Source organism: Diadema antillarum, unplaced genomic scaffold (assembly GCF_040938485.1).
Source record: "Diadema antillarum isolate AM-2024a unplaced genomic scaffold, OU_Dant_1.0 seq00000569_RagTag, whole genome shotgun sequence".
In the NCBI taxonomy this organism is placed as follows: domain Eukaryota; kingdom Metazoa; phylum Echinodermata; class Echinoidea; order Diadematoida; family Diadematidae; genus Diadema; species Diadema antillarum.
Window position 1 is genome coordinate 653,678 of NW_027271507.1, and position 13,512 is coordinate 667,189.

The following is a 13,512-nucleotide window of genomic DNA, read 5'->3' on the forward strand; positions in this document are numbered from 1 at the left end:
GCACCTGGGAGTTTGCTATTCTTCTGCCCTCTGGCACCTTCCCTGGTGACACAAAGCCTCAAATGACACCAGCATGAGGTAGATTATGTGGTTGGGATGAATGATATCGTTGTGGTGTATAAGAAGTGTCATAGCAGACGTTTCGTGATGTACAGAACATACTCGATCTCGGAGTACTGAAACAAAACCTAAGTCGAAGTCAAAATGCTACAAATATCCCGTTATCCAAAATGTGAAAGCCAACGTTGATCTCAAGAAAACAGAGCAAAACGTTTGCCTCTCTATCAAGTGTAACATGGAAAATAAAGCAACATTCTAATGGGAAAAAAATTCATACGAATTTGCAAGGCTGAATACTAACAACCATCTACAACATTAGAAACGTTTGATGAGGCAAAAACCATGATTTGCAGCACACACCGTCATGAATATTGAGGCATGATAATGAAAACACAAATTAACGATATACTATCGGAAAAAATAATTCTAATGAATCTTGCAAGACTTCGTTCCAAGTTATTATCCTTCTAGCAAGTTCCACATATAGTTTTGATTATGCGGACATCAGGTACAATTCCGAACATGAACGAGGACTTTAATAAATTGTTTGCTTAACTTAAGTTGGCAAGATACACAAGACAATATAAACAGAGCCCATCTCAGAATACTTCTTCCGTGTACACAAATGCTATTTCTATATCATTATACTTTGTCTTCCATAGCAGTACATTGTATATAAAACTTGCATTGACAATCATTACTTGGCAAGTATGTTGCATATTCAGCACTCAGAAGGAACTGCTCTGTGCCGTGGAAATGCTCTGATATCAACGACTTTTAAATAGTTTGATTTTCTTTCTTTTATTTACAAAACATCTTACAAACAGTGGCTTTATACAATTTACACGCTAATACCGTGGCTAGTACGTGGAGGAGTGCACGGTGAAAGTGGAGAGAATGTTCAGGTATTTACAGGTACCGTTGACTGGTTCAGTAATGACGTCAGTCACTGGCAGTGGTCATAGGTTCGTCGTAGAGGGCGTAACGAAACAATCGCGTCTCGAGGGTTATGAGTCGTCAGCTGTAAATGAATGAAACACACGTAGATATAAGAATCTAATTTACAAACAACAGAAATAACACAACAAAATAACATAAACAGATCCAACATGAGACTAATTCTTCAAGAACGGAGATAATGAACATGATTATGGATCGTATAATAACGTCAAGCAGATAAGACGGGAAGGAAAGAGGAGAAGAAGAAGAAGATAAAAAAGGAAAGGAAGAAAAGGAGAAGGTTAACAAGGAGAAGCAGAATAAGATAAAGGATGGAAAGAAGAAGAAGAAGAAGAAGAAGAAGAAGAAGAAGAAGAAGAAGAAGGAGAAGGAAGCAGATGAGGAAGAAAAGAGACCCTTTACGAGATTAGTTACAATGGCACCTCAGACCATAATTATAAAAGCTTAATTGTGTCAAAGGACGTTACAACTCTATCTCTCTCACTCACCATAGCGACAACGTGTGACTCGGGCACGATACACGGAGATGTAGAGATCACAGACAACCTCGTTGTTGGTGTAGTCCGTCTCGCCCACGAGATGGTCAGGGTTGACGTCAATCTACACGAAAACGATGACGATCAAAAAGCTGCACGCTCTGCATCACTACATACTATGTGCACAGATCAAACCGTAAGTTTCCTAGAGCACTCAATACTTTTCCCCTCCCAAAACACACTAACATTACGTAACTGGGCGTAATTTAGGAGTGACACAAACGAAGACCATTTTACTGTAATACATAAGTGACGAGACGGATAAAGTAAACCTTATTCACTGACAGCGACTTCTCGAACTTCACAGATTACCGAGAATCTGCAGGTCTGTCAACACTACAAAGTTATTATGTGTGCTTAGTTTACAGTAGGGCAGACGAGAACCTGACCAAAGTTTATTACGCAGGAGGAAGGTACGATATGACTGACATAAAGATTTCTCAACCTTGTAAATCTTCGTTACATTATTGCGCTTTTGACTCCATTAATAGGACTAATATAGATAAAGAAATCGAAGTGTATTATAGACCTATGCATAGCATTTTCATTTTCGTGAACAAAGTAGAGCATGTCTTTCATTCAGTGACTTGTAATGAAGTTTCTCCACAATATTACTGTTACAGGTGAGTGGTGGGTATCTGTATGTCTTAATCACATGTATCTTACACGAGAAGCGATGTACACAATTCTTGCTAATCGTGAGACTCACCCTGAATACGTACGACCCCGACGGTACTCGCGTGATGTCGATCCACTGGCAGTCGAGGTCGTTGCGGTAGATGTCGACGCAGTTGACGCTGATGCCCTGCGCGCCGGTGTCGCAGTCGTACAGCTTCTGCGCGCCGCTGTCGCAGTACACGTCCTCCAGACAGAAGCTGGCCTTGTGGCCCTCCGCCACCCGCTCTCCTTCGTGGTTCAGGAGATCGTAGTGCGAGAAGACCTCCATGCTGTGAAAGTGTCTGCAAACACACAAGGAAGAACATCAGAATATTCCACCTATAAGTCAGTTCAGAGTTAACTCATGAGCATATTGATAAAAAAAATGATTATTTTTTCTCAGTTGGTCAGGTGTTTCACTCGTTTTCAAAGCGGCATAATGCTTACGCTTGCCCCACGTCACGGAATTCGTATTCAAAGAAAGAACGAACTTGCGTACATAGACAATGGTCACCTGGTCTGCTCATGCATAAAGTGGAGGTTTTTTCTTCTACTGAAAAGCTCCAGGTAGAAAAGATAAAAGGAATCCATCTTCTCTAAATCTGGGCTGCCAACATTCGCACATCAAGAGCAAGGACGTTCCAGAGAGAAGTCATGCAAGGTGATACTCGTGTAGGCCTAGTGCATGCATCTAAATGGCACAAAAAAACAATGCCCTAATCAGGGAGACAGTTCTGCTCTCTCGTTTGGACAAGACAAAAATAATCTCAGCTGGCAGGGTGCCTCCAGACCGAGACTTGGCATCTCTGCGCACAAACGTAAAGAGCTCTGAAGCAGAATGTGTATAAGCAACCACTGTTGTTCACGACGCAATTTGCAGTAATCAGCGACATCTTAAGTTTTTTCAGCGTCTTATACATACACATACAAAGTGAAGATGAGGATGGTAAAGTTTATAAGGAGGGGTAAAAGAGAAGATGGAGGAAAAGAAGATGAGTAGATGGAAAGAAAGTTGATTTTTTTTAGTAAGATTATTTATTAAACAAAAGAGATTATTTATGTAAATAAGAACAGAGATGTGAATAATTGTATTTTTTGTTGTTGTTGATGATAAAGGTCAATTTTATTGTGCAATAGTTCATATTTCTAATGTATGTTTGTATATTTGAATGTATTCATGATGATCCTTGTAAAATGTCCGCAATTCAGCCTCCTGGCTGCAAGAGATGTTATTTAATAAATACCTTTCAATCAATAAAAATACCTTTCAATCACATACATACATACCTGTGATGTAGCATATTCTCCTTTTAGAAATGCTTATGATTTAGTAATTTGCTCTTCACATTATCACGATGCAAATGAATCATATTTTTAAACAGTAAAATCGATTTCATCTTCATCAAGTATGAAACAAATACGCGCAACTAAGAATTCACAGCATAAGTGGAAAAGGAAATTGAGGACGTTTAAACGGTTCCAAAAAATTGTCACCATAATCTTTAAAATTTGTTGTTTCGTCATCATCATCATCATCATCATCACATTTTACAGACATTTTGTGTTCTTCTTATTATGTATAATACAGAAAGAGTAAGTGTATGGAATATAAACAAAGGTGTGGGGCAAGGAAACAATGCAATACCAGCATAAAATCAATAATTGATTTCTAAGAGATACATACAGGGACTATGAAATAGAGAGAGAAAGGAAGCAGGCTATTAAATGGATTTAACCTGCTGACGATGTTAGGAGCAATTTATCATTAGGAAATTTGACGGCCCGATGACTATCCTCGCCTTTACCTGTGACAGGCGTGCCACTCCCAGCTCGACCGGCCGAGCACGGGGAGGAATTCTTCAGTGCCCCGGTTCATAATGGCGCTGGAGAACCTTAGCAGACGACGCACGCCCCTGACGTCCTCCGCGGAAGATAGGCAGCCCTCTTCGGCCGCGCACTGGAGAAGGTAAGTCGGCCAGTCCTGCAGGTAGACGGACGACTGAAGGACATGTACGTCTAGCAGCACGTCGGGGAGAACTGCGCAACAAGACACAGACACACACACATACTTTGTGAATGTTCAGTCGGGGTAAAACACATAGGAAGGTTTCACGTTGTCATCAGGCATAAAAATGTGGAAGAGATGATAAGGTTAGCACGTTGAGGGCGCAGTGAATAAAAAAAAAAATGTGTGCCAGCTTGCGTAATGCATACAAAAAAAAAACACACACACACACACAATCAATGTTGGATTAAATCGAGATAATCTGTCCATCTCACCGTGCTGAGAACTTGAGAAGAAATAAAACAGAGAGAGGAAATTGGATAATAAGACATATATAGGCAGACGGGATGATGGGATGACAAACACTCGTAATCTGAACTAGCAGAAGTGATTCTGTCGTGAACGCAATCAGGCTGGATCTCCTATTAAGGAGGCATGAAAAGAAAATACAGTTTTCTGATTATGAGGAAAAGTAGACAACTAGACAGAAGAAAGAAAATGAGTACAGAGACTTGTCTAGGCAGCATGACAAAAATGGGAAAATTTTGACGACGATAGGACAATGTAATCAACACTTGAAATTGGTAACTCAAGTATTATCTGCACGAGTGGAAAATGAATTCGACAACCTAAGAAAAGAGAACGGAAAGTAAAAACGAAGACTAAGACTTACTATTTGTGCACAGAACACCCGCCTTGAAGTCGCTCGTACACGATCTATTCGATGTCAGTAAATACGGACACTCCAAGAGCGATCTCTCTTGTCCAGTACAGTTCAGCTGGGTGATGAGAATTGGCGCGGAGGCACGACCCATGTACCGCGTACTCTACAATAAAATGAAGAAAGTCGAAGGATAGATGAAGAACGCAATAAGAAAACGTAGTACTCGGAGAACATTTCAGTTCACAAGCTACCTACCGGAATGACCAACCGAACGACATGTTACCAATACATTGATTAACATGGCTATGATAAGTCTCCATGCTTTGATGTCTTTATTTTCAGCTCAATTAGAACAACAGGTGCTTTGATTAAAAATCTCTCAACGACGCAGGTTCTTCGTCATAGCACGAATTTACCTATTCACTACTCTGCCATTACTGCCAGGCTAAAACACCACGTTATCGGACTTGAAAAACAGAATTTTAATTCATCTTGTAAAATCAACATTTATGCAATGCCAGGCGTATCATGACTCGGCCTTCGGTGTCGAAGCGACCAGACACAAGTCGAATCTACATGGGTACGAAATTTCACGAGAGATACATGGTTAGGCGAGTCAGTGGCATAATTACGTCATGTGCAGCAGTAGACAAGATCATTCCCATCATGTGCAAAACAATAAGCACGGCTTGACAGACTTGATAAAGTAAGTCTCTAATCCTGAACGATCGAACTTCTAGAAAAGGGTAAACTAAGGGTTTAAAAATATTCTTCTTTCGCTCATTCTCCTTTTCCTACTTCTTTGTAGTATCATCATACTTAGTTGTGATAATACTGTAACATTAAAGGGGCATTCCAGACGATTTTCATAATTTCACATCATGTAGTACATAAATCAACAGCTCCATGTATAGATTTGTGGAATTTATTGTGGTTCTTGAGCAGAGAAACAGTACTTTGAAAAACTTTAAACAAATTACACTGAACAAAGATGATGACACAGTAGACTCACATATTTCAGAAATGTAGCAGTGTAATTCCATTATAATACCGCTTGCTTGCGAGTTCACCTGTGTATAATCTATGCATGCCATCTTCTTTTGTTGTGCTTCCTTGAGCCCCGACTCATGCATTCTTATGGTGACCCTGCCATGTCATCATCCTTGTTCATTGCAATTTGTTATAAATTTCAAAAATATTCTTATTCTTCATCCCAGTTATCATAAATCCTGAAACTCTGTCCTCAGTATAACTAATTCATAGTTGTGCAAATGTAAAAATCTGAAAATCATCCGGAAGTCTTCTGTATGTATAAGTGATTATATAACAACAACAACAACCATAGCAGTGGTAGTAATGATATTTAAAAATATAACAATAATGATAATTCTTAATATAATTGATATTACATTATTATCATTATCATCGTTGTCGTCGTAGTCGCTCTCGTCATTGTTGTTTTAACTGTTAGTGTATACTACAAGAGGATGGGAATTAAGTTCACCTCGTCTTTGACACCCAGGTCTGGTATATTGCACCTGATGCCCAGATCCTGAGAATGGTCGCATTTACTGCGATTGAACGCCCCATGACTACACTCCATGATGGAAGATTCGGTTCCCTTACACTCCACGTCCCATAGCCAGATGGGACCCACACCTGTGGCAGAGGGTGGGGGGGGGGGGGGGGAAAGAGAAAGAACGATATTGAAAATCAAAACCGCTTGGTCCATCCAAGAAAGTACCTCCTTGGTCATATAAGGTACCTCCTTGATCAAATAAATCAGCTTGAACTTGGTCACGTGATACATGATGAGACCCACGTGTCACAGCAGCAGCTACCAAACAGGAACAAAATTATATTTTCCCAATTCCAGATACCCGTATGAAACATCACAGTTCGAAACATGGTAATTTTACTCTTCAAAAGTTCAACTAATAAAACAATACATGACCAGGCACCTCTTTTCACTATCAGCACATTGTATTCCGAATATAATCTGAATAAGGTGTAAAATCAAATTCTTTACCTATAAATTTAGTAAACGAAAGGGAACAGGCGAAACTAGACAAACAAAAGAACAAACCATGATTCAACCCGGTCATCTTCGTGGAACTTCCATCTCGTCATTTGCTGAAGTTAGTGTCATTTACTTTTCTCATGATTGCGTCTTTGGACGACTTAAGAAAAGAGCATCACTGTTTTTCTATGACATTTAGAAAAACGATGTCATAATTTCACCAAACCCTCACCTTGTCCAAAACCGCTCGCGTCTTCGATGACCTCTGACGCCGTGCCAAATCCCAGCTGTCGACAAACGACGGTAGCCGCGTCGAGATGGAACTCGTCCCCGCACACGGTGCCCCAGTGGCCGTCGTGGAAGACCTCCAGTCGACCCTCGCCGAACTGCGCGCCGGCCTTCAGGCGCACGTCTGGCTTTTCCTGCGATGACCAAACAGCGCGTAATATATCAAAGTAAAAATAACATTGTTGTTGTTTATACCGACAAGAGTCTCGAAAACTTTTATAGATGGCAGCCTTGAACATTGTAATGTTTCATCCCACGTGACAACAAATGGACATGTATAATACAAGTATACTGTAATGTTCATACTACCAGACCACAACCTACACCCCATCTTCTAATAACATGTTCTATGTTCACATTGACCACCAGGCTTTCCCCCTCACTAACTTCTACTGATAACACAATCCTCTCTTTCCGTTCTCAGCTGACCACACAGACTAACTGTCTCCACCTGATTGACAAACAAACCCAAACAAACTTGTTAAATGAGCTCCTACTGCAGACTGTGTACATACTCCCAGTTTCAACAATAGAATCTCACTTATCCTCCCAACTACCACTGAGTGAAGTTCCTGTCCATTGCCTCTGAGTATCCAACTATCTGTACTCTATAGTAATATACACGCAGCGATACAACAAAGATAACGTATCACCGAAACATTACATATACAATTACTCAAATTACATCTTTGACTATAGCTCTCCTCATCTTACTGTACAAGCAGGGAGGTGGAAGAGCTGGTTTCTTCTCTATTGCCTCCACCAAGGTGGCTATTTGCTTGCGGGCGTTTGTTTTTTATTTGTCTGTCAGTTACAGGGATTTCCTATCTCAACGGGGAGGTGGAAAGGAGCCAATGGTGCTTATTTCTCCCGATACCGATGGAGGGTAAAATCATGATTCACATGCGATATTGTAACGGTATGTGTCACACGTAGGTATTTATTTCTCACCATCTGCGAGCTTGGGACCGTGCTGTTTACAAACGGAGTGACGGCTGGTTTGGGCGCGTCCATGACCAAATGACCACGCTCGCAGCTGACCTCCACTGCGCGCATCGACTGGCATTCCTTGTGTGACTTCATCACCGTGCGCGCGCAGGCACTGACGTTGTGTTCCTTGCCGGTGCATGAGACTTGAGTCATTAGCATGGACTTCTTTCGCTGTCCGGCTTTGCTGCAAACGAAATGAAAGACCGAATTTGATATCAATATATTATGAACAGTGAGTACCATGCTTTCCTTTTCTACAACAGCATAATTAGCATAAAAAACTGAATTGATTAGAAATAAACTCTTATTACTATGTCTCAAGAGTGTGACATTTAAAGGAAACCAAAACCCAAAGAGAAATGTGGATTGAGTGAAAGCAGCAACATTAGTAGAACATATCAGTGAAAGTTTGAGGAAAATTTTACAATGCAAAAGTTACGCTTTTTTAAAGGGATGGTACAGTATTGGTGGAGATGAGAATTGGGCTTTTAACTTTTTTGCGAGATACCAAGAAAACACTTATGAAATAGTACAGAGCATAGCCTTTTAAGAGGAATTCAAAGTTTATTTAATGAAAATCAGGTTTGGAAGTACTGAAACATCCAAAAACAGAGTAAAACAAAGCGATCGTAATAAAGTGTGGGTCCCACACTTATTAGAATTGCTCTGTTTTGGATATCTCAGCCATTTCAAAACCAATTTTCATCAAATAAACGTTGAATTCCTCATGGAATTACATGCTCTTTCATATTTCATAAAAAGTTTCTCATTATCCCACCAAAAATGTTAGAAACCTGAAATTAGGTCTCAACCAAAACTATACGATCCCTTTAAGTTCTGGTGTTGGAACCATGCACTGGATAAGGAGACTACTTGAGTTTATGACATCATGACATGTGTGGACAACGACAGAAAGAAAATATAAAGAAAATTCAACATGCTTGCACTTTTCTAGAGTATTGAAAGAGCACTTGACTAACCGCTTTCAAAGCAGGGGGAATAATTACTATGTCAGTATCAAGTTGGGGGAATGTGTAATTTTCATTAAAAATGATTTGTGTGTGTGTGTGTGTGGAATTCTCGTTATTTTTCATGACATCGAGAGAAGTGCTCTAATATTCGCTTTGATATAGCAAATATATAATAAGTTGCCTTCCCCTTGTGTATACGAAAAGAAAGAAATGTGTATTCACTGGAATATAAAGGTACATAAAACTTTACTTGATATACTTATTAATTACAACTGATTTATATTCAAACATCAATATTTGACAGTCATTCTTGACACCTCCCCCCCCCCCCAAAAAAAAAAAAACACCAAAAACAAACAAACCAAAACAAAACAAAAAACTCACTTTGGTTTTGCTGCCTGCGCACTGAGTGCGTCCTTGAATCCCAGGCTTCCGCACAGGACGCGTGCGTCACGCATGTCCCATCCGTCCGAACAGATTGTCCTCCATTTTCCGTTCATGAGCACCTCGGCGATTCCTGACGAAATTGGGTGTGGGGTGGAGTCCCCTACCAGTCGGAACTTGTACTTCTTTAACCTCTATGTAATTACAGAATAGTAAATTGCATACTTGCTTAGACGTACTTTTGCGTTCCACAAGCAAGATGCGACATCAATTACTTTGATTATACTTCACTACCGTTCATATTAAAGTCAATATCATTCATATTATAAAACAAATAGTGCATGCTTCTACGAAGCAGCATTTTAAACCTGTACGCTTTCTATATAAATGCATTGATGCACCTCTCAAAATACAGCGCTGTGCTGTGCTTGGGCTTATAACGCATTTAGCGAGCTTCTGTTCTAACAAAGTGCAACAATGAGCATGCAGTATCAAAGTTCACTGTAACTAGGTCAACTTCAAAGAGGATTTCCATTGCATCTCTGTTCAAGGGTAACAACTTTCCGATTGGTTTGCATTTGAGTAGAAAGTCATTACCAATCATTCGGCAGCTCTATTATGGTGCTCCCTTATAAGTCTCGGACGAATGATCATTGCAACCACGTAATGAACAGCGCGGACGACGAAATTTCTTCCTATAAATTCGTGTCAAAGAGAGAAATTTAGTGAGCTATTTGAGCTTATCCATGAGACACTTATGAGGCGATATTGTACCTTTATAGTTTATTTGCTCACGCGATTGTGAATATAGTATAATAACAGCTTTCTTCATTAAAAAAATAATGCCTCCCGCACCCTTCGGGGGGAGGCATAAGAACAACTCATGACACTTAACAGTACAAGTATCTTTTTTCTGATCACTCTCATTTTACTTTGGGAAACTTCCATATGTAAGGCATTCAGGACAATTTGGCAGGAAAAACATTGAAGGGTAGGAATTTCTGAACTTCGCAGATTTCATGACAACAATGGCTTTCTATTCTGTCATTTGAATACAAAGAAAATTCACCCTTTTTTGGGGGGGGGGGGTCGTGTAAAACTTTCAACATCCTATAAATCTCCTCATTTTGTGTGTATGTGATTTCAATTTATTCATTGAAATACACATAAATGCGTAATGATATACGGCATTGCAGTCAGTTTCCACGTGACTCTTCAAGGTGCTAATAAAGATCAAGGTCGCAGCAGAAGAAGAAGGCGATGACGAAAGAGAAGACGAAATTTGGAAGGACAAGGTAGAGAAGAGGAAAAGAAAGAGAAGGAGAAATAAAGATTATGGACATGAAAATGGAATGCAAGAAATACTAAGAGGAGAACAGAATGAGAGATGGTTAGAAGGAAGAAAGAAGGGAAGACGTGAAAGAAGAGGAAGAAGAGGAAGAAAAAAAGGTAGAAGATGAGAAAAGGAGGAAGAATGTGGAGATGGGTAAGAAGAATAACGTAAAATCGATCAAGACGATGGAATACTAGAAAGAGCAAGTAAACAGGAGGAGGAGGTGGGGAAGAAAAGGACCAAGAAGAATTCACAAATGATGATAAAAAAAAGAGAAAAACCTCTTCGTGTCGGTATAACTTCTTACTTTTTCTGGTGGCGGGGCTTTCCTCTCCTCGTGGCTACATCTGATGCCTACATCCTCGGAGTGCGAACAGTCGTTGACACCGATGGGGTTGTGCTCGCAGGCCAAGAGGTTCTTCTCCGTCCCCAAACAGCTTATCTCATCGAGCAAAATCCGACCTGGGAGAGAGAGAAAAAAAATTAACATATGCATCGTATTCATGCTCGACACAGTCTGATGAAATAACAGCTACTACAAAGTAAGCGATTAGGCGCAACCACATGCATCAGCATAGAGGAAAATATATCTATGTATCTATGTGTTTTTTATCATGACGATGATAATAATAACGATGCGTTTGTCAATAGCATTTATCATGGCCTTCATCACAGACACATAGCCACCATCATTACCATCATCATAATAACAACGTATTTTGTTTCAGATTTTCTTGATATTGTATACTATCTACTTTTATGGCAGAAACCCTAGAGTTACTGTGTAATTGATAAAAGAGAAAGTTATGTACCCACCTGTTCCACGACCAAACTCGCTGGCTCCAAAAAAGTACTGCATCGCCTTCTTGTACCCGACCATTCGGCACACTACGTTTGCCGCGGTCATGCTGAATCCGTCATCGCACACCGTACCGTACGGCCCTCCGTGTATCGACACCTCTACTCTACCCTCCCAGGGAGATCGTCCTGCCGCCAGCCTCGCCCGAATCTTGGGCGGACGACGCGTGGTGGGCTCCGACGTCGTCGTCGTCGTCGTCGTCATCGGTGACGTGGTCGTTGGATCCTTGGTGGGCTTGGTCGTTGGTTTTGACGTCGACTCCACCTCATCCGCAACTTTTGTCGTGTCAGGGGCCGAGGTGACGTTGTTAGGGAGGCAATTTGTGCCGACAAGGGCGAGGAGGATGAGGCCGAGACAGAGCGGTACTGAACCTACAGAGATCTGCATTGTTCCTGCAATGAAAGAAAGGCAGACTACAAGTCACAAGAGGAAAATCTTTCTTATCCTCAATCACGTCATGCGATAGATTCGATTCCTTAGCTGTACTTTTGCATCGTTTGAAAAAAAACAAATCAAATTTCCCACTTTTCATATTCTCCCAGTGTGTTGATTTAGCCTCCAGTCTCTCCAGCCTCTCCAGTAGTATTCAGAACGGCAAACTAATTTTCACTCGACCCCCCATGTGCTATATAATTTCAATATGTTCCCTTATTATGTACGATTTCCTTTCTCCGTTTTCCTTCCCTTGTACTCCGCTTCTTTCACTTTTTTCCTGTTTATCCTTATTCTGCGCATTTTCTCGTTCTATTAACTCCTTCTTCTCCCTTTCCTTCGCCTCGCTGTGTTTTTGTCCTCGATAACAACAACTACTACATCATTTTCTTCTATTCCTTCTTCCCTTCTTCTCTACATTCTCTCCTTCTTTTCTTGATTCTTTTGTTGATTCTTTCTCCTACCCTTTCATTTTCTTCTTCTTCTTCTACTTCTTCTTGTTCTCCTTTTTCCTCTTCTTTTTTTCTTCTTCTTCCACTATACTTCTCGGTCTACTTCTACTTTCTCTGCTCCATCTTCTCTGTGCTCCTGCGACAATATTGCTCAACTTTTATTTTCCCCCAGGGACTTAGGGTTAGGGTTATAGGGTTGTGATATGGTTTTAGATTTAGTTCATTGCAGTGGTTTATTGTGAGGATTAGGATTGGGGTTAGTGTTATGTTTGTGGGTATAATTTATGCGCAAGTATTTCATGGGTCATGGAACCCCTATGTACATCCTTGTGATCCCCACAGCAATACATGTACTATGATCAGAATGACACATGCAGACTTCGTCCCCGCTGTCGCAAAATCACTGAAATCACAACCCAACCATATACACGTCGACAAATGAGTACTAGCACGTTGCTCCTCCTCCTCATTACTCTCTAAAAAAATCGAGTGAAAATTTTCACTCTAAAAAGAGTGAATACAAAAAAGAGTGAATTTCGAGTGAAATTGGAGTGCATTTTGAGTGAAAATGTTCATTTTCACTCATTTTGGAGTGACGTCAGGGATCACTCCCAAATCTTCGAGTGATCCCTGACGTCACTCCAAAATGAGTGAAAATGAGGATTTTCACTCAAAATTCACTCCAATTTCACTCGAAATTCACTCTTTTTTGTATTCACTCTTTTTAGAGTGAAAATTTTCACTCGATTTTTTTTAGAGAGTAGTCAAGGATAGCATGGACTTGTCAAGGTAAGATATACCTAGCTCGGGCAGACGATTTTGTGAGTTGAAGGTAGCGCTCGTCGTCTTCTTTCCCCCTGCCGACAGCGGAGACGACTGCACGGGTGCGTGACCGAGACAC

General features: G+C 40.6%; 1 protein-coding gene across 1 annotated transcript; it reads right to left on the minus strand.

The window, feature by feature from the left end:
• Positions 1-658: 658 nt before the first annotated feature.
• Positions 659-12,114, minus strand: LOC139735304 (lysyl oxidase homolog 2B-like). The gene is made up of 12 exons (XM_071646061.1): positions 11,685-12,114; positions 11,176-11,330; positions 9,536-9,729; positions 8,172-8,364; positions 7,135-7,318; positions 6,387-6,541; positions 5,401-5,454; positions 4,892-5,045; positions 4,019-4,250; positions 2,266-2,515; positions 1,509-1,620; positions 659-1,081 (listed from the first exon to the last, which is right to left on the minus strand). The coding sequence occupies exons 1-12, from the start codon at positions 12,112-12,114 to the stop codon at positions 1,068-1,070; spliced, it is 2,127 nt and encodes a 708-aa protein (XP_071502162.1). The 3' UTR covers positions 659-1,067.
• Between the last annotated feature and the right edge of the window lie 1,398 nt (positions 12,115-13,512).